Here is a 21,629-nt window from a genome sequence, read left to right as displayed (position 1 = left end):
AATTTGATATGACATGAATAGAAACTGGACCCAGAAATAAATAGGAAGCCAATGGATCATGTGATGCTTAGAGAGATGTGCTCTCTTAATTTGCCAGTGGCTACATGTTATACATGTTGAATTTCCATAATGCCTTCATTTTCACCACCAGAAATCTAAACTGGAACTGAGGAAAGACATTGATCATGATGGAAAGGTCTGTCCACCTGGAGATGGGAGAAGGTCATCCTCATTGCTGTTGCAGTCTGTGTTGTCCAGCAACAGAGAAGAGTACAGTGTGATGCACACCTCCTTGATGGGCAGATGACTTAGATTTTTATCCTTTATTGAAGACAAGGTTTCAGTCACCTCTCCAGAATGTCTGTCTCTTCCTACCAATATTAATTCTGTCTTCCCTGATTTAGGTTTGAGTCAGCTGCTTTTCATCCATTTATTTAAGTCTTTTAATCAAGACTAGAGACCTTTCTAAAAGATATGCTGTCTGTAGCTCAAGCAGAAGTTGTGGGAGTGATGCAGATTTTTTGGGTGTGAGATACTACAGTCTGTTATGCAGGAGTTCAGATGGAATGATCAAAATGGTCCCTTCTAGCCTTAAAATCTATTAATCTATTTTTCTTCAACACACTATGAGATCTTGGTCACATCTATAGAAAGACAGATGTTAAGATGGGAGTTGTCAACATAGTATTGATTCTGAATTTGTCCACAAAAATTATGAGAAAATATGATCTATGAGGGGAGATTGAAAAAATTGGGTTTGTTCAGTCTGGAGAAGAGAAGACCAAGAGGAGATATGATAACAAGTTTTCAAGTACATGAAAGGTTGTTACAAAAGGGAGGGAGAAAAACTGTTCTACTTAACCTCTGATAGGACAAGAAGCAATGGGCTTAAGTTGCAGCAAGGGTGGTTTTCGTTGGACATTCAGAAAAACTTCCAGTCACGGTGGTTAAGCACTGGAATAAATTGACTAAGGAGGTTGTGGAATCTCCGTCATTGGAGATTTTTAAAGCAGGTTAGACAAACATCTGTAAAGGATGGTCTAGAGATAATACTTAGTCCTGCCATGAGTGCAGGGGATTGGACTAGATGAGCTCTCGAGGTCCCTTCCAGTCCAACAATTCTATGCATTAAGAGGGTCAGACTTACGAAATACGTTTTTATGAACAAATGTGGTGCACGCTATATATCTGTCTTTATCCTCATTAATGCTGTAGCAGAGCATCTCAAAAGCTAACATATGGTCACTCAATACCTGACAGATTGGGCACTGCTGTTAACCCTGTTTCACAGATGGGTAACTGAGGCACAGAGGGGCTAAGTGACTTGCCCAAGGTCACCTGGCTTCTGTGGCAAAGCAGTGAATTGAACCCCCACTCTTCTCCCCTACCCACTAGGCCATCCTGCCTCTAGCCCCTATAGGCACAGACCACAGAGGGGCAGCACTCTTAGCATTAGTCCCTTGCATAGCAGTAGCACCCAGGGGCTGGCTGTGCAGGGCGCTGCACAGAGGCAGTCCATGGCACCAAGCAGGACAGTGCTGTAGCAGGAGGAACTAGGAGGTAGCCTGCACGCCAGGAGCCGTTGCCAGGGCAACGCTCCGCCCGCGCAGCTGCACGTGCCATTGGCCGTTCGCACAGAGGCGTGTCTCTGTCTCGCGCACGCTGGGCCCGCGTCAGCTTGCCTCAGAATCGCGCCCTCACGCGGTACCCGCCGTCGCCCCTTTAAGGCTTATTTTATCTCTGAAGCCAGTGATGGCGGAGGGCGCGGCCCGGCCAGGGGCGTGGTCTCCAGGGTTGGCCACGCCCACCAGTATAAGAACGGCGGCTGCGAGCCGCGGGCGCGCAGGATTTTCTTGGAACGTGCTCGTGGGGTACTCGGGTTTTGAGTGTGGCGCACGCGCAGTGTCCCCCAAGGCGGGCAGGGATATGCGGAGCCGCGGCGCCGTCTGGGTGAGTGATTCCCGGGGCTGCAGGGCTGCGCCGGGATCGGCCCCCTTCGGGGCGCTCCAGGAGTGCGGGGCTGCCCCGCCAGGGACCCTGGGCTCGGACCCCACTTCTCCAGGCACCGCTCTCGGGAGCGCTCGTTGCCATGGCAGCCGGGCCCTGCTGTGAGGCGCGGCGGCCTCTGGCTCCTCGAGCCTGGCTTTGCCCGCGGCCGCCGGGACTAAACAATCGCGGCTCTCGGGGAAAGGCCGCTCCCCGCAGCGCGGCGGGCCCGGAGCCGCGGCGGGCAGCCGAGCGAAGGCGCCCCGCGCTCTCCGGAGCTGGGCAGGGGCTGCTCGCGCTGTCCGATCGGTGCCAGCGCGCTGGGAGGGGGCGAGCCGCGGCGCCGGGCAGAGCAGCTCCCTGGGCTGGCAGGACCGGGCCTGGCGGGTTAGTCACGCACCCGTGGCTCGGGCTGGGGCCGCACTGTGCGGAGGCGTATGGGTGACTGCAGGTGCACCTGCCAGCCAGGTGGGGCGGGACTGGTGACCAGGCAGCTGTCGGGTGAGGGAAGGGGAGGCCGAAGCCCTAAGTGCCCAGCTATTTCCTGGCCCCTCGAGACCCGTCTGCGTTCGGCGCTGCGGGTCAGTGACCGTTAACGTGGGGGTTCACCCGCGTCTGTTTTTATCCAGGTTCTAGTAGACTGTGTTCGGCTTCCCATAGGCTGAACTGCTCCTAGAGCTGAGATTCTAGAGATGCAAGAGCTCTTTAACTTTTTTTTAAAGTTGTACTTCAAGTCAGTGGTTCTCAAAGGGCACTGTGACCCCCTTCTGACAACAGAAATTACTACGAGACCTCAGGGGGGGCTGCTGCCCTGGGCAGCGGGGCCAAACTGAACCCCAAGGACTTCCACCCTGGGTGGGGGCATATAACTTTAGCCTTCGTGCCCAGGGCTGAAGCCCTCAGGCCTTGGCCCCCAGCAAATCTAACACCAGCCCAAGGGACCCCATTAAAATGTGTTCATGATGCACCTTGGGGTCTTGACCCACAGTTTGGGAACCCCAGCTTTAAGTGCTTCCCTAAATTCAGCTAACAGATACAGGGGTCATAGCGCAACTAAGGGCCTGTGACTAAAACTTTAGCTCCAAGTTCTCTGGAAGGCAAGGAAAGTCTTTTAGTCAGTCTTCACCATTAATTGTTTACCTTATTACAGACTAGTCACAGTGGTCCTGAAAGAAAAAAATATTAAGTATGTAATGATATTTTATAGGATGAACTAAGTTACAAAATCACCTAACTTCTGAGTCACCTGCCAGTATTGAAGATAAGATGTTTTAGGTCCAAAAATTTGTAATTTTTACTTTTGTTGATCCAAAAAAGATGATACTTGTATCTTGTCTACCCTTTCTTCTCTCAGTCATAATTATTACTGTAAATTATTATTTAATAAGGCATTCAAGTGCAATGGTTAACTAAATATTTGGATTTGAGAAGGGGGAGGGGAGACATTTTCCTGAAAATGTTTATTATTTAACCTGGCTATGTTGTTGTGCTATTTGAGCATACTGCAGGCAATTTAATTGCATTAATTTTGCCAAGTAGTAAAATACACGATATATAAAAGTTCCAATTTTAAGCCATGATCCTACAAACACCTAAGCATATGTGTAACTTTACTCACACCAGTAGTCCCAGTGACCTCAATGTGCTTAAGTATTACACCAGCATTGAGGCCCTCATTCTTCATCCTAAAATGTTGTTGGCACATTAACAAGACCTTCTGTTATGAATGAAGAAACTGAGCCAGAAAAAGATAATTTATTTTTGTTTCTTTGAAAGCTAGTAACTGAAATTCCAGGTACAGCTGGACATGAATGTGCAATTGACCACTCTATATCACCTAGCTGTAGAAGTTAGAGAAAGCAAATGTATAGTTTAAAACTCTGCACCAGTATGTATACTTTGTAAGCAGCATAGAAAGGAAGGTTTTTTTGTATAAAAACTTATACAAAGTTTTATGAAAACTAGTTACACTTCACACATTTACTGTCTAACTTATTGCAGCACACTTTAATGTGGCTAGTTATAGGTCTGTATTCCCATTACACACTTCTGTTTTCAGGAGTTATAACTCTGCCATAATATTTTTCCTCTGGACTGAACCATCAGAGTGGGTAGTAGCAACTCTTTTTCCTTCTACTTGATTTGTTAACCTTTAAATAAACTGAAAGCATATTGTGGGTTCAGATGCTTCTTTTTGCATACTAATTTAAGATGACTTAAATTTTCTTGATCACTCTAGCCCTTAATATGGGGTCATGGCTTGGGTTTTTTTCAAAATAGCCCATTTTTAATGTTCAAAACCCAAGACAGCACTGTACACTTAATGTATAACATATATCTTCATTTTGTACACTTCCTGTGAATACACACTACTCTACTTGCACAATATGAATGGTGTATAGTGGCTTTGAAACTTCAATGGTCTCATGGAACTTATTCACAGCTTGAGGGTTTTTAATAGTATAATTTAGCCATGATCTGTTATTCCTGGTCTGCAGGTAAGGATGGTATATTGGATGGCAAAGGCTCTGAGGGACAAGGTCACTGGCAGATTTTTGAATCTGTCATTCTATGGTACAGTGCTTGAAGGATGCACACCAGGGTTCAGAGGCGCTCTTTCCACCAGCTCCCAGTGTTCTTTTCAGCTGCTGATTGTTGGCAGGAGAGAGCTCTCCTGCCCATAGGCACAGACTCCGTGGATGCTCCGGAGCTGGAGAACCCATGGAGAAAAAATGGTGCGTGCTGAGCACCCACCGGCAGCCACCCTGTCATCACCTTCCCCTCCCCTCTGCACCTCCTGCCTGCCTCAATCAGCTGTTTGCGGGGAGGGGAAAGGAGGGAGGACATGGTGCGTTTGGGAGAGGGGGGCTGGAAGAGGTGGGGTGGGGTGTGGCCTTGAGGGAAGGGTTGGAGTGGGGGTGGGGCCTCGGCAGAGCTGGGGGTCGAGCACTCCCCCGGCACAGTGATAAGTCTGTGTTCCTGCCGTCAAAAAACTTCCACCCCGACCACAGGAGAGTTTTCCTATGGACAAAGCGCTGTTTGTTGGCAAAACTTTTGTTTTTCAAGGGGTGTGTGTTTTTTTTTTTAACACTGTTTTATCCTTCAGTTGCCAATGTAGACAGCCTTTACCTTTTGAAAAGATCAGGAATGTTGAATCTGACTTTCCTAATCTTGGCACAGGGAGGCAGGGGAGTGGGGGCTTGCCTCGGGTGCTTATTGTGAGCTCATACACATTAATTGAAGGGGTGGGGGTAAGGAGAGGAAGAGGAGAGTATGAATCTTTAACAAAGACAGCCTTTGTCCCAACTACTGAATAGACACAGGAGTTAAAATAGGTAATAGCAAAAACAAACAACAAACCTACATTTTAAAAAGCCAAACTGAAGTCTCCCCACTTTTAGTCTCTTTCAATGTTATTTTAGTAGTTCTGCCACCACCATAGAGTTCTCCAGGGCAGATGTGGTCTGCATTTCTCGTGAAGAAAACAAGCAGAATATTTTAACCAAGCCTCTCAGGCGTTCTTTATGTACCATAAAGAAGCTAAAAAAGGCCACAAAACTCATTTGTCTGTCCTTTGCAAGTTGTCTTCAAAATCCAAATAATCTAATAGGCTTTCATCAAGTGTGCCCAGGACAGAAAGCTGACAGGGTTCTTTAGGGCTTAGTTAACACCTTTCTTTTGGAGAGAGAAATTAAAGTTTTGATTCAAGACCCTCACCTTCCCTCCTTCCAAGCGCAGGAGGTATTGTAGAAGTGAAAAATCTTAATTCTGAATTTCTGGTACAGTAATGTGGAATTTATCAAATTTAGTATAGTTATTTAGGTGTTGGCAGAATTTGAACCAGTTATGCATTAAGTTGTGTGTCTTATTTTTTAAATGTGAGCTGGCTATATCCACTATAAGACTTCATGATACTATACACCAGTGGTTCTCAACCCGGGGTACATATATCCCCGGGGGTGGGGTTTGGGATTGGGGGGTGACAATAGAGGTCTTCCAGGAGGTATGTCAACTCATCTAGATATTTGCCTAGTTTTACAACTGGCTATATAAAAAGCTTTAGTGAAGTCAGTACAAGCTAAAAATTCATATAGGCAATGTCTTGTTTATACTGCTCTATATACAATATCAATGTTTCTCAACCTCAGGATGGGTTTAGGGCGGTTGCAAGTGCAGGGCCTGTAGTACGGGGTGGCAAGCAGGGGCCCCATGAAGCTAAGATACATGCTGAAGCCCAAGCCTGCCTCCTGGGGCTCAAGCCAAAGCCCCGCTGCCCAGAGCTGAAATCAGACTCCTGAAAGGGATTCAGTAGTTGGGAAAGGTTGGGAACCACCGCTGTATATCAAGGCTGAATATGAGACTGAAATCTGACAAGCAGAGGCAGGGCAGTCATTTCACTACTTAATTGTTAGTTTTTAGTCTGCAATTTAGAAGTTCTCCTAAATACTGTTTTTGGATCACCAAATTAAGTACAGTTAAAACCTGGGCTAAGTCCCCTGGAGATGGCAAATAGAAAAGTCCCTTCATTCCATCCAAAAATCACTGTCTCCCACAACTCTGTCACATAATTTGGCTGTTCTAGTTGCTTTAGCTGTTCTTCTACCACAACTTTAAGCTTCTACACAACTCCACTTCTGCCCATCTCTGCTTTTATTTCTATCATCCATCTTTTTCCAAGCTGCTATTTGTTCTTGTCATCTTCACCCTGCTTGCTGCCCTTTATGCTTTGAACAGTCTTCCTGTCTGTGTGCACCAAGCTACCACTTGCTCTCAATAAAGGATTTAATTTTCAGTCTTTGGTCACATGAAGTACTGTGTGATTTAGATCGCAGATGTGGGTTGGAGACTGTCTTGTTCTGAAAAGCACTAAGCACACTTACCATGGTGCTCTATAAATAAGATACAATCATGTATAAAACAAATGGTTTTTAAAAAGCCATGTTCTTAGGACCGTTTGCCAGATGTGAGTTTCTTGGCATTATATAATGACCACTGGAGAAACTCGACTTTCAAAGCCTAATTACAGCATGCCATGAGTTTCAGGAGGTAGATTAAATAGTAACATCAATAGGCTTTCCAATTAGGATCTGAAATGGTTTAATGTTAAAAACAGCATAAAGGGTTAGCTATCATTCCAAATTAACAGAAATCTCCTTCTAAAAGTATATTATAGGAGGAAATTACATCATATTGTCAAATAAGGAAGAGCTAAGCTGAACGGATGACTTGTATGACAAAAATGTGCCCCTCCTATGAATTGCTTCTGAGATTCGTTAATGATACGTGGTGGCAAGGTGAGCAAAATTAGGTTAAGAACATGTGTTCTTACTGCTTTAAAGTAGCAATGTTTTTCCTTTTAAGAATGTGTAGTAGATGGATGCAGCTTTTACTTCCTTATGTCATAGAGCATGATCTGTTATCCCTTCAGCAGGTAGCATCACAGAGTGTAATCCCTGTCCAGGTTTTTTGTAGGCATTCAACAATTTTCACTGCAAATTGCATCCAATTCCATTACGTGTAGTGCATCCTGAAAGCACAGTTTGACCTCCTGTGCATATCAAAATGATTTGATGTTCCTGAGGGAATTCTGTGACAACAAAATTTAATAATTCTGTGCACAGTAGTTTAAAATTCTGCAAATTTTATTTGTCAATAAGTAAATGCAGAGGCTCCAGCATAGCAGTGAGGAGCACAGGCCACTGGCTGCATGAAGGTGGAAGATCACCCTGCAGCCGCCCCACCCTTAGGACACGACTCAGCGGTGAGGCTGCATCTGACCCTGACACAGCACAAGTTCTGGGCCTGCCCCAGAAACACCCAGGGGCCATGCCCTTCTGCGCCAGGTGTGGGGCAGGTAGGCTCAATCAGGCAGGATCCAAGTATGGAGGGGTTCAGTATGGGGTGAAAGGATTCTGTGTGGGACAATCTGGGTGCAGGCAGCTCAGTGGGGGGTCTAGGTGTGGGGGGATCTGGATGCACAGAGGCTCATTGGGGGGTTCCAGATGCAGGGGCAATGGGACTCTGCACGGGCTTCCAGATGAAGATTGTTGGGGATCAGTGGAGGGGTCTGGGTGTGGGGGTCTCAGTGGGGGGTGGGGGCTCTGAGTGCTGGGGGAGTGGGGCTTGGGGTAGGGTCTGGGTGCAGCTAGTTGGTGGTCAGTGGTGTTGGGGTGTGGATGTGGGGGCTCAGGGTAGTGGTTTGAGTGCAGGGAGCTCTGTGGGGGGTGATCTGAGTGCAGGGGTGGGTCTGGAGGCTGGTAGTCTGGATTCAGTGGGGCTCTAGATGCAGAGGTTGAGGTTCAGAGAGGTGGGTTTTGGGCATGGAGGATCAGGGGGGTTCTGGATGTACTGGGTGAGGCTTGGCAAGGGTGTCTGGGTATGGGAGGTCTGGATGCACGGGGTTGAGTGGATGGGGTAGCAGCTCCCCGTACAGTGACCCCTCCCCTGACAGCTGAGGAGTGATGGGGGCAGGAAGCAGGGGAGGCTTCTGAGGGTTGGTCTGGGGAAGGCTTCTGAGGGTTGGTCTGACATAGCCTCAGCTACTTCTTGGAGGGGAAGAAGTCATCCATCCTCTCCTGCCTCCAGCCCAGCTGGGCCCAGCAGCTGATCCCAGCTCAGGGTAGGAGCCACTGGGGTGCCCCCAACCCCGCGGTGATTTACCTCTCAGCCGTCTGCTCTGGGTGCCTGAAATGCTGTACCTGTGCTGCTAGGGAGTGGTGCGTGACTGCTCTTGCAGCTTCCCTTTGCTTCCTTGTCAGAAAGTCATTTTTCAGTGTGGAAGCTAAGAAATCTGCGGGGGACATGAATTCTGTGCAGAATTCACCCAGGAGTAATTTGAGTACTGTAATGGTGATTGCCTGACAGAAATGCCAAAAAATAAATAACTGAGGTATCTGAATGTTCCATAGCTTTCAGAAAAAATGGCTGCAGTCTAATAAAACATTGCTGCAAGATCATAACAATAGACTGAGTTGGAGCTGAGAAATGGAAATTCACATTTTAATTTCTGGTCAGATATGAAAAACAAATATTGTAGCTGCAATGTAATTGTAGTATGTGCATAGATATATTTTTCAGAAGGAGAGCTGCTAAAAATCTACATAGGGCATGCCATATATTATATACTATTGTAACATCCAAATATTTATACTTGTGGCAATATGGTCTGGGAAGAATGTTTTTAAATTTAATTCCCTCCTTGTCTAGTTACGTTGCTAATCATGATGGAGCGCAATGGCTGATCACAAACTGTCACAAACCCATTATTTTACATTGCTTTAGCTTGGGTCTCCTGAGTTTAGTGACTGAAGCAAGAACTAATTGTAGTTTTCCTTTATAGTAATTTAGCTTCTTCACTAGATACAAGCCTGTGAGGACTTCCTGAAAATATTATAATTTGTGTATCTTTCTAATCACCTTAGTCCAGGCAAGTAGCGTTTATCGGTATAACTGGGAAACCCATTGTGAAAACCATACTTGCTAACTCATTCATTTGCACAACAAATATCATAAACCAAGGACACAGTAATTTAGCTTTATTTATGGTATGGCTAGTATATCCTATTATATTTTGTAAAATTAATTAAATTGTCATGTGATTTCATGAAAGTACAATATTTTATTAAACCTTTGCTAATCCACAAACCCAGTAACTGTCACATAACTGATGGTCTCACCCCACCTTCTCTGTAAAATGAGTTTCTGCTGCAAATTAATGTTGTTCATAAATCCATGAACAATACTGACTTTTTCGAATGTATTCCTCAGTAACCTTATTGAGAGTGTACCATCCAAAAGCAAGAGTTAATGCAGCTGTCTCTCATAGATTCTCAGGGTTTGCTCTTTACTAAGCTTCAAGTTCGCAATGCTAAGCAGTTTGCTACATATTTTAAAATAGTAACACAAACTCTTTAAACCCAGGATGCAAAAAGGTAAAACTGACTTGGTAGTAAAGGAGAACATGCAGTTATGTTGCCCTTTTTGCTTCCCCTCCTACTCCCACTTCAAGAACATAGGAAGCTGGGACAGTTTCATAACAGTCCATTCACATTTCCCTATTGAAATGTAGAGGCAGGTCACCTTATATGAATTCACAAAGAGATTATTGTTTGAAGTGAGTAGGCTTTATGAACGCACAACTTGTCTTTGTTTCCATCACCTAGTTTTCTGAATTAAAAAAATAATGAGAAGTACCTTTCTGAGTGTAATATTTAAGTATCTATTGAAATGGAAGCTTAGAACTCCAAGGGGATTTCAAAGCAGGTAATACTTGCACAATCGCTCTGAAAGCTGAGATTTAGACAGCATTTTAGGAGGTTGACACATACACTAATTACTACTAGTGGTTTTGGCATGGGAGCAGGTGGAGGCTGGTCCTCTTAGAATCCCTGCAGGCTTTTTCATGTAATCAGAGTAAGCACTCTACTCTACATGTGCTTTCAAACTATTTAAACACCAGTCTCCTTCCTATTTCAGCTTGTTTTTTTATACTGCAACAGACACTTTCTCTATGGTCTTGCCAGTTCTTGTAAGCACAATAAGGTGAAAACACTGGGGTAAATCAAACCTAATGCAAATGCTTGGACCCATTCTTAGTATTTTAGCCTACAGATTATTTTTAAACTGCATTTTCTAATTCTTGCCACTTCTAACAATTTAACAAGTGTGAAGTAGCTAGTAAATTGAGCCCTTACCTGTCCTCTAGGCAACAAGTGAAGACTTAAAATTTTGACACAACTTCATGACATAAGCAGTCAAACTCCAATTGGAACAAACATTTCTAGTTTAGGACACTTGCTCAATGTGATATAAACTGGCATGGATTGATGTCTTTCTTTAATGCTACATGAAACTGAGTTTGAGGATCAGTGTCCTACCTTGAGTCTCAGCCCCGTAGTGGATAGCCCTGTTTGTGCTTGTACAACTGAAAGAATGAGAGGTTAATATTTTAACTGGAGTCTCATGTATCTTTAACTCATTTGCTAGTTATCCGCTAATAGAATGGCTTTAATCGCTTTCCAGAATTACATATCCATGTATTTCCTAAAGAAAATTTTAATCTTATTGGTTGGTGACCATTCAAACATGTTGATTTGGAACTAAATATAGCTGTTACACTAAATTTGGTACTTTTTGCTAACCAGGAGGATACACTGTAGCTATCCAAGTTTATTTAATAATTATATAGCTTAACATACATTTTATTCAGGTTAATAGCTTTTACTTTTTTTAATTTATGCCTTAATGTAAGTTATCATAATTTCAGATTGGTTTATTTTTAAAAAGAAAAATGTATTTAAATAAAAAAAACCAGATTTTTTGTTTTTTAATCATAGATTTTTATCCACCCTAGCTTCCATTGTTTGACGAGTGTCTCTAACTTGATTTAGTGATGTAAGAATTAACTAGATAACGTTAAAAATAAATGCTGCTCTTTAGTGTCTCATAGTTAAGAAGTTTATAGTCTGTTTCAATAGTGAGTATCTATGAAAAGGGAAGAGCTGAAATAAAGATTTTTTTTTTAAAAGACCATGGTGCAATCCTGTCATAGAAAAAATGGCAGAGTTTGAGTCTTGCACCATTCCAGCAAAGCTGATGTTCTCCCTTCTAAATTCTGGCAACATGTCTGACTAAGGCCTGGTCTACACTACGCGGGGCGGGGAATCAATCTAAGATACGCAACTTCAGCTACGAGAATAGCGTAGCTGAAGTCGATGTATCTTAGATGGAATTAGAATCACTTACTTTGCGTCCTCACAGCGTGGGATCGACAGTGCCGCTCCCCCGTTGACTCTGCTTCCGCCTCTCGCCCTGGTGGAGTTCCGGAGTCGACGACAGAGCGATCAGGGATCGATTTATCATGTCTACACTAGATGCGAGATAGATCGATCACTACCCACCGATCTGGCGGGTAGTATAGATGTGGCCTTAAAAACACTTGGGTTGAGGGAGAAAGAAAGAAAACCACCTGCATTGATTGCATTGATGCAAATGTGTGCATGGTTATTCATGGTTTGTAAAACCTCCATGTTGCTTTATCTTGTATTACTGGCTCTCATTAAGAATTACAAACATGTATACAGTCTCAAACTATTTTGCAGACGTTTATCTTTCTTGCCTCTATGAGGCCAAAAAATTAGTATTTTCCCCCATTTTATGGTTGAGGAAACTGAAGCAGAGAAAATAAATGACTTATTGCCCTACGTAGCAGCAAGAGTTGGTGTTAGAGCATGAGTTAAAACTCTGGAGAGCTTGCCTTGTCCCATACTTAGGACTGAGTACCATGTCCCCTTAAAACTGCAGATGGTTCTGTGGAACCTACCTCTTCCAGTATCATGGGAACAGGAGGTTAATTTATCGGTGCAGAAGAATGCACTCTTATTCCTGTACCATTTCTCTTGGGCACAAACTGGCTTTCTCTCGACAGAGAACAGGCAGGTTCCTTACTTATTCTTGAACATGCTTTCTAGGGGATAGAATAATGAAAGGCAGGGGAGGTGGGAGAGAACCGAACTTACCAACAGTACAGACTATTCATTGGGTATCCCTTAAAAAGCATGCCAGAGCATGATCTGGTCCCAAACACATGTCGGGTTTTACTTTTTGGAGAGAGTTTCCTTTCAAGTACCCAGAGATGTGGAGTATAACTGATCATGTTCAGTAAACATCTATCTCTTCATGATCATGTAAATGTCATTTTTATCTTGCCCTAAACAATACACTGTACTCCTTGAGCAGGTAAAGGGTCTGTTCTAAAGTGATTTTAGGGCATTTAATCTCTCTATTCAGGTGAGGAGACTGAGTTTCTCCTGCCTTGTTATATTTAATCCTCCTCACTTTATGCAGTTTTGTTTCACTGAGTTGCAGTTTCTCCACTGTCCAGAATGTACAGCTGATCTTTCAGAAATTGTGGGGAGAGTAGGTGGGTTCACACAAGCAAAACCTTGTAAAGCAGCATATTCCATATATTACAATTTCTAATTGAATTTCAAGTGTTTGTCAGAACTTCTGTTTCCCAATGTAAATGTGCCTACTAAACTATTGTGCACAGATTCAAAACAAGCTTTGTAGAAAAGGATGACTCTACTTCGTTTAGATTTGCTCAACCCCATAGCTTGGAACTGTTGTGGTATACATGCTAGGAGGAAACCTTGTGAGACCAACAAATCAATTTCTAGTAGCTAACACTTAAAGTGATTAATTATTCAATATAATGATCTTATCTGAAACCCTTGTGAATTGATCAAACCTTTGATTTAAGCAGTCACTTTATATTTAGTCTATTAGAATGAGTCTTTGACCAGATTACATTTGAAGTCAGGCTATTGTGTTTTGGCTTCCTTTTAGGTTAAAACCCTTGGCAAAGTGACTCCTTATCACAATAATACAGAAGGAGGTTTGTCTAATACAATGTTATACAACGATTTGTATGTTTTGGCAAAGTTGGTGTGTCTGAGTAACTGTCAATATGTGTACAAGGTCTGAATTTGCTGGCATAAAACTTCTATTCATCACCTGTTTTACTGAAACTTGAAAATCTTTGGATTGATGTTTCTCCAAAAATGAACTCTTACAGAACTACTTCTAATTATTGGATTTGTTTTTACAGTCACAGAAACAGAAGGACAAACACTTTGATGTGTGAAATATTTCCTTCTTTTCAGCAGGTGTTTGCGCCAGAGGGGCCCTCTCACAAAGGAGTCACTGTAATTCAGAGAGTTGGGTGGCATTTAAAATGAGAGACTCACTCATGTTTGCTTAGTGGTACTTACGCCCTCCTCTCCTCTGAAGGGAATGAAAGCTGCAGGATACCTGGCAAGAACTGTGGATTTCTAAAATTTGGAGACATTGCAGAGCAAGGCACAATGTCAACGGCAGGAGTTGCTGCTCAAGAAATGAGAGGTCCATTAAAAACTGGATTTCTCCATAATGGCCAAGGCATAGGGAGTCTGAAAACCTGCTGGACCGGCCACAATGGGTTCGAAAAGTAAGTGGGGAAAATTAACCTTGCAGGTAGATTTGAGAGTTCTTACCAAGCAAGTGACATAGATGGACCCAATAACTGGGATTAGGGCTTGTTCATGGTTCACTGACTCAGAATATTTTTTCCCTTTTCAGGACTTTCTTTAACATGGACCCTATAACAATGACATACAATCTGAATCCATCAGCACAGCAACATTGTACATCTATTGGTATGTACACAGAAGATTTTGAGTTGTATTGATACAAACTGTTTAGTGGAAGTGGTTTTGGAGAAAATCTGTCCCTTTTAATATCTACAATAGGAGAAAGAAAAGGAGTACTTGCGGCACCTTAGAGACTAACAAATGCTCAAATAAATGTTAGTCTCTAAGGTGCCACAAGTACTCCTTTTCTTTTTGCGAATACAGACTAACACGGCTGCTACTCTGAAACCTTTCTGATTTTAGACACCAGGCTGCCCTCTAGTGACAGATTTAAACACTTTGGCTCTCCTCCAACATCTTTCTGACTTTCTACCTAGTATCTTAATAGTATACTTTTATTTGTTCTGAGGAAAATATTTAGTGTAAATAGTTGAGTGTTGTCAAATATTTAGCAAAACCTGCTTATGAGGATAGAACTCTGTGGAAATAGTTGCAAAGTGGTTGGGGCAAATCAACTGCATGTTAAAACATCTCTCATGGAGAGACATCCCTGTTTTAATCTAAGTTGTGCCATGGGTCTCTAATTGTCTTATTTAACTGGAGCACTGCTATAATATAAGTCATATATATATTACATGGTGTTGAATATTCTCCCTCTGATACTCCTGAGGGCATTCTGCACCAAAAAATTTAAAATTATGCACACAATATTAAATTCTGCAAAATTCAGCAAATTTTATTTGTCAATAAATGTGGCTCCAGCATGGCAGTGGGGTGCACAGGAGGAGCATTGAGGTGGGAGATCACCCTGAAGCCCCCACCTGCGCCCAGTATAGAGACTCAGCAGTGAGGGTACACCTGACACTGACACAGTGCAAGGGCTGGGCCTGCCCCAGGAATGTCCCAGGGTATTTCCCTCTCTGCCAGGTGCACCAGGTGTGGATGGGCAGGCTCAGCTCAGCAGGATCCAAGTGTGGAGGGACTTAGTGTAGGGGGATCCAGGTGAGAGGTTTCTGTGTGGGGCAATCTGGGTGTGGGTGGCTTAGTGGGAGATCTGGATGCAGAGGCTCGTTGGGGTGTTCTGGAGGCATGGGCAATTGGACTCTGCAGGGGATCCAGATGAAGGTAGTTGGGGCTCAGTGGGTGTGGGGAGATAGGGCTTGATGGGGTGGGGGTCCAGGTGCAGCTGGTTGGGGATCAGTGGTGTGGGGGGGCTCATTGGAGGGATCCGAGTGTAGGGAGGTAGGGCTTGTCTGGGCGGGGGTTCGGTGGGCCTGCTTAATGGGGGAGCCCCAGCTGCTGCCAAGGGGATGCCACATGCTGAACTCCTGCTTCTTCCTGTGATTCCTCATCCCCTTTTCTTTTCCATCCCCCACCCTCACTCCTACCTTCCCCTCCTCCTGCCCTATTCCACCCACCCTTCCTTCCCCACTGCCTCTTCCTACTCACCCCCTCCTTCCCTCATTTTCCCCCTCCCCCCCAATTACCCAGCCCAACCGTGGGCACTCTGTTGCATGTAATAGAAAGCAGGAAGGCTCCCAGAAGCGGCGGATAACTAGCACTAGGACCCAGGAGGCAGCGTTCAGCTGCAGAGTTCTCAGAGCCGACACAGCCTCGTTCAGTTGGGCAGCTCTGCACTTGCAGAATGAGGGGTGGGGCAGTGGCATGTAATCCTGTGTGGCCCCCCCCATGCCTCACCTCTGTTTGGAAGGGGGCATTTCCCCCCACGCTCCCAAACAGCACCCACGGTCATCCCTCCGCGCAGCTTCCCTTTGCTTCCCTGCCATTTTCTGCAGGAAAACACAGGAAATCTGTGGGGGGCCATTTTCTGTGGGTGCACAGTCCCACAGAATCCCTCAAGGAGTACTCTGAGGATGAATGCTGTGAAGCTTGCTTAGGAATGGTGCAGTGTCCTGTGTAAAGCAAGCTATATGTATGGGACAACAGCTGGCTGTTCATAAACATATTGTTATGCAGGTGTGTTTCAGGATTACTGTAGTTAAGAGTTCTGTTAATTAAGGTATTAAGGATGCATTTTTCCTAGTGCTGAATTGGGAACAAATGAATGGCTAGATCATCTGTCACAAATTCATGGTGGTGGGGATGTAGACAGACATTCTTAACTTTATTTTCCCCTCCTAGGGCACATTTCAAACCCTGTACCAACAAATGGCTACTGCTTTACTGAAAGCTGTGTCAGGGTCCCACCTCAGAAATCCAGCCCATCTCCTCTTAGTCCCAAAAGTGAGAAGCTTAGTTCAAAGCATGAAGATTATCTTGTTCCTAGTTTCAGCAAACTGTCGGTAACTGTGGGCTGTGTTTCTGAGGAGATGCCTCCTCATACACTGACAAAGAGTGGACCACCTCAGTTTTCTTCTGCATCTTCCAATGACCGCAGCTCTAGGCCACTACCTCCACTGCCCATTTCTGAGGACCTCTCTCCAGATGATGTCGACAGAGAGGTGGAATTCTTAACAAGTTCAGACACTGACTTTTTGTTAGATGATTATGAACTTCCTCCTTTTAAATCCAGTGCTCCAAGTAGGCGGAGTTTTAGGGGTTGCGGACAGATCAATTATGCCTATTTTGATGCCCCAGCAGGACCGAAAACAGAAGATAACAACTCTGCAAATAACCTAAATGGATGTACACAAACCCCATGTCCTCCTCCGCAACAGCTGCATCGGCGTTTACGAAGGTCTCATTCAGGGCCAGCTGGATCATTTAATAAACCAGTAGTGAGGCTATCTAGCCACTTAAATAGGGCTTCTCCTAATTCTGATGAAGACAAACCAGAGGTCCCCCCTAGGGTTCCCATACCTCCTAGGGCGCTCAAACCGGATTATAGAAGGTGGTCAGCAGAGGTCACTTCTAGCGCATACAGTGATGAAGACAGGCCTCCCAAAGTGCCCCCGAGAGAACCTTTATCACGGAGCAATTCCCGTACACCGAGCCCTAAAAGTCTGCCATTGTACCTCAATGGGGTCATGCCCCCCACACAGAGCTTTGCCCCTGATCCTAAATATGTCAGCAGCAAAGCTCTACAAAGACAAAACAGTGATGGATCTGCGAACAGGGTCCCTTGCATTCTTCCCATTATTGAAAATGGTAAGAAGGCCAGTTCAACACACTACTATCTGTTGCCTGAAAGGCCTTCATATCTGGACAAGTATGAGAAATTCTTCAGAGAAGCAGAAGAAACCAGCTCAAGCACAGAAATGAAGTCCTGGTCTGGTGACTGCACCACAGCTGCTGCCACAGCAAAGCAGGACTCAAAAGCTAGAATGGACATGGTTGGCCACATGAAACGGAAACACCTGTCTTATGTGGTTTCTCCATAGATTCTTGGAACATGATTCACGATAGTTGCTTAGGATGGAGTAGATCTTAACCATGTTGCTAAGTTTTTGAGATCCAAGGAAAGGTTCTCAAATAATGAAGTAATGGAATTCTTCCTGTTTCAGCAGAAAAGTGAAGTATCAATGGTAAAGTCGTCTTATGATGCATATCTCTGAATTGTTTGTCTGGACTAAGCCTATCTTGGTCTGTATAATTGAAGACTGTAAAGCATTTATAGAAACACATGGAGTAACCATAGCCATGTTGGCCAGTTATACACTATCCTAGAGTAATATATTTTGTAAAGGCATATTAAGAAAAAATCCAGTTTTGATGTCTAAAACCGAAATCAGGGAAGAAAGTGCAGTACAGTATTTTTGTTTTATATCACAGGCATTTCCAAAATAATAGGCTTGGCATTTTAAAATCTTTTGCAGAAAATAGCATTGCTGGGAACAAACCCTGTTCTCTTTAGCTTGGATGTGCTAACCTGGCTAGAAGGAAATTGACATCTACTTAAAGACTTGGAAGTGTATTGGAAAGTGTTTAGACTTCTTTTAATATCTTCAATATTTTGAAAACTTAGTAGGATATAAGTAAAATTTTTAGTGAAGTGGCTTCCGACAGGGGTTAGACTTCTGCTTTTTTATGGTGCCTCTTGGATTCTTTCACCCACTAACAGGCACATGGCAAAAAGAAAAGGAGTACTTGTGGCACCTTAGAGACTAACCAATTTATTTGAGCATGAGCTTTCGTGCATACCGTGGAAACTGCAGCAGACTTTATATACACACAGAGAAAAATATATATAAAGTCTGCTGCAGTTTCCACGGTATGCATCCGATGAAGTGAGCTGTAGCTCACGAAAGCTCATGCTCAAATAAATTGGTTAGTCTCTAAGGTGCCACAAGTACTCCTTTTCTTTTTGCGAATACAGACTAACACGGCTGTTACTCTGAAAGGCACATGGCAGAATTCTGCAGATTTTCCTAGCAGAGACTTGGACCAGCTACTGCTAACCTTCACCCATTGTTCTCTTCATAAGGGGTCCAAGGAATGCATGTTAGTGCCCTAAAATTGACAGGGGAAAGGTATCTATCCACAATTGCTAGTAAATGGTCAGCAATGACTACATCCTTATTTGGTACAGTATACAAACTTCTGACTATTATAAACAGAAACACACAACACAAGCTGGTCTTGTGTTCTGGTTTCTATTCAGTATTTTCTGGTTGTGTAGTTTGTTTTTTTGGTAAATTAAACATGATTCCATTTACAAACCGTGTCAGTCACATCTGCCTTTGCTTCAGATACTGCTTCTTTCTGTTTTGTTTCCCCTCCCCCCCCCCCATAGTCTGCCTCACTGTTCCACTTAGGTCCGGGGAGATGCAACACTTGTGCATTAGCTGTTTCTCGTGCATACTTCCACATATTTATCCTTTTATAGATAAGCACAAGAGAAGAGGTGCTCATTAATGGAGGTCCATTACTATAATGCTCTCCTCCTAATAGAAATGAACAAGCTGTTTACAGTTTAAACTGCTGAATGAGATATTTGAGCTATTTTAAAGCTTACTTTTATGTTTTAGTACAAACTAAATGAAGGTGAAATACATGCTATAGAAAATGCACTGATATTTCTGCATCATGTGTACAGTATTGAACAAAAGGATTTTATTCACTTTGTTTTATTTTGAATATTGTCATGTCTTGAATTTAATAAAGTTATAATATACTTATTTATGATACATGTAATGTTTCTTGATTTATTTGGTGGTTTATGTAAGTCTCATGCATTTTAGTTTTCAGTGTGGTTTTTCTAAAAGGAAAATTTGCATAAATGCAAACCATGTTAATACAACATTTTAAGGCTTCACAGTTAACTTTTGCAATTCTTGATCTAATCTTAAGGTTCCTACAGCAGTGTTTACTCATTCACGTTGCATACATCTTCTGTTCTTGTTTCATTTCATTGTGTAGCTTTGCCAGCCTATTTTAGGGTGTGTCTCTAATTTATCATGTTGGCCAATAAGATGTGCCATAAATTCATGATACACAGCCTATCAAGATTAGTAAACCTATTATTATTGATTATTGTTTCCGGTAGCACCCACAATGTGCTACCCGCTGTGCAAACACAAAAGAGGTCAGTAGTGTTCCTGACCTGAAGAGCTCAGAGGCTAAAAAGTCCAAAAGTGGACAGAGGGAAGGTAGGGGAAGGGATGTTTTTTCTAGGTGAAATAAAGTATAACTCTATACTCAAACTAATTTTTCTGTTCAATAGGAAAGACGCTGGCAGCATTGTTTATATAACACAATACTTACCTAGTGCATGAACCCTGAAAAGATATTAGTACATAGCACCAATGAATAGACAAGCACACAGATAAAGTCCCTGACTTAATGATCTTGTAATCTAAGCACATTAGCTAGTAAGTCCAAATAACCCTGTGAGGTAGGTAAGTGATATTTCAAGGTAAGTAGGGCCCATGTTTATAGGGGTTCCATATCCACTGAATTTCCACACCTAGGGCTTTTTATTTTTGCAACAAAAGCTAATTATTTAGCTCTTATAGTTAGAGAGACATCTAGGCTACACCTGCATGAAGCTCTCTTCAAAATTCCCACCATTGCTATAGCTCTGGTGGCATGGTGACTTTACCACAATCTCATCTAACCCTGCTCAGAGCTGTTGGTGCATCATCAGGCCAGTCGCATATGTACTTGCAGGTTCACTGAGTACCAGTGGAGTAAAGGAGAAATGTGGGTCACTGGGCTTGTGCTGTCTCTAAAGCCCTCTGCAGTGAGGGTTGTTGTGGAAGCCCAGAGGAAAGTTAAGTGGCTTTCAAGTAACCATTTGCCTGTTTTTCCAGTCCTATTGTTGTCTGCTCTGGACCCACCCAGGTGAGTCTGTTCCCCTGCTAGTTTGAGATCTACTAGAATACATCATCTCAGCAGTATTTCTGTGCTTGGGTTTAATACAGTCTATAAGAGCATTGGGGCTTTTTTGAATTCCTCTCAGGCAGAGTATGAATTTAGGAATTGCCGCTACAGCCTGTCATTAAAGTGGAGCTGTATTTAATTACGTGCCTGACCACACCACACGTTCTCAAGTATCTTCCCACAGTAGCTGACAAACCAGCTGCAACACTAAATTGCAGCCTGTTTTCAGTGCTGATTATCAGCCATGCTGTAGCCTAATAGGTGTCGCTTCACTAGAAATGTTTCTCCTTTTGCCTCGCCCCCTTACCCTGTCTGCTCCACCCAAGCTTCATGACTAACCACCCCCTTCATGTCCTCCTCCCACTCTTGTCTCCAGGCCTTGTTCCACGTGGCCTCAGATTCCTGGAAACCCCTCCCTAGCCCAGTCGGTCATGCCTTCACCTTCTCTTTCAAGTCTCTCCTCAAAGCACTCTGCTTCTGAAAGGCTGAGAGCCTTAGTTCTGCCCTCAGCAGAGGTTTCTCAGATGAACAAAATACAAAACCAAGGTTAAACTCAAATTAAGAAGCAGATATCTCTGTTCACTCATAACACTGCTGCGGTTTATGTCATCCCAATCTTTGGCTGTGCTCTCTCTTTTGACTTATGAGTTCCTCAGGACAGAGACTTGGTCTTAATACTGACGTAAAGTGTCCAGCTCACTAACAGTGACCTTAACTTACTTTATGAGAGGGGTAGCCCAGGCATCAGTAATTCTATTTTATAGGGGAGCAAGAGATTTTATTTAGATGGAGTAAAGCTGGAGCAGTTGCTGAGCTTTAAGTTGCTAGTAATCATTGTCCACTATTTTTCTTTAGTAAGAGGATGAGCACTGTGAAAGAAAAAGCAGTCCTTTGCAAGTTGTCATTCTTCAAGCTGACCTAACATAGCACTACAGGCTAGCACTTGCAGCCCTTCATGCTAAATGCATTAAACTCTGACACTATTAGATTGTTAATAAAATCCAGTCCATGCCCTGGAAAAGTTCTTCTCTGTTTTTCCTTTTTTGCCTCACTACATTCATGAATAATAGTAAATAGTCCAATTCCAGAAATGTTCCATGGCCTCTTCCGGGAAGAATATCTGTATTGCGGGAACTCCCAGTCATATATGCTCAGTACTGATTTATTGCAAACAACGTGAGTGGAGATGGTGAACTGAACACCAGTGTGCTGAAACCTTTTTGCTGCCAATCT

General features: G+C 43.5%; 1 protein-coding gene across 4 annotated transcripts; it reads left to right on the top strand.

The window, feature by feature from the left end:
• The first annotated feature begins 1,820 nt into the window (after window positions 1-1,820).
• On the top strand, window positions 1,821-19,203 carry ERRFI1 (ERBB receptor feedback inhibitor 1). Of its 4 annotated transcripts, XM_077837307.1 has the most exons (5): window positions 1,853-1,950; window positions 7,150-7,280; window positions 13,777-13,972; window positions 14,104-14,180; window positions 16,257-19,203. In XM_077837307.1, exons 2-5 carry the CDS (start codon window positions 7,208-7,210, stop codon window positions 17,453-17,455), a joined length of 1,545 nt encoding a protein of 514 aa, XP_077693433.1. In that variant the 5' UTR covers window positions 1,853-1,950; window positions 7,150-7,207; the 3' UTR covers window positions 17,456-19,203. The 4 variants fall into 4 exon arrangements, with proteins under 4 accessions (XP_077693434.1, XP_077693435.1, XP_077693437.1 ...); XM_077837308.1 differs by lacking the exon at window positions 7,150-7,280 and having other exon boundaries at window positions 1,821-1,950; XM_077837309.1 differs by lacking the exon at window positions 7,150-7,280 and having other exon boundaries at window positions 1,837-1,950; window positions 13,653-13,972.
• The last annotated feature ends 2,426 nt before the right edge of the window (window positions 19,204-21,629 follow it).

Source organism: Eretmochelys imbricata, chromosome 18 (genome assembly GCF_965152235.1).
Source record: "Eretmochelys imbricata isolate rEreImb1 chromosome 18, rEreImb1.hap1, whole genome shotgun sequence".
NCBI lineage: Eukaryota > Metazoa > Chordata > Testudines > Cheloniidae > Eretmochelys > Eretmochelys imbricata.
The sequence above is the reverse complement of the archived record's forward strand: the minus strand, read 5'-3'. Positions and strand labels throughout refer to the sequence as shown.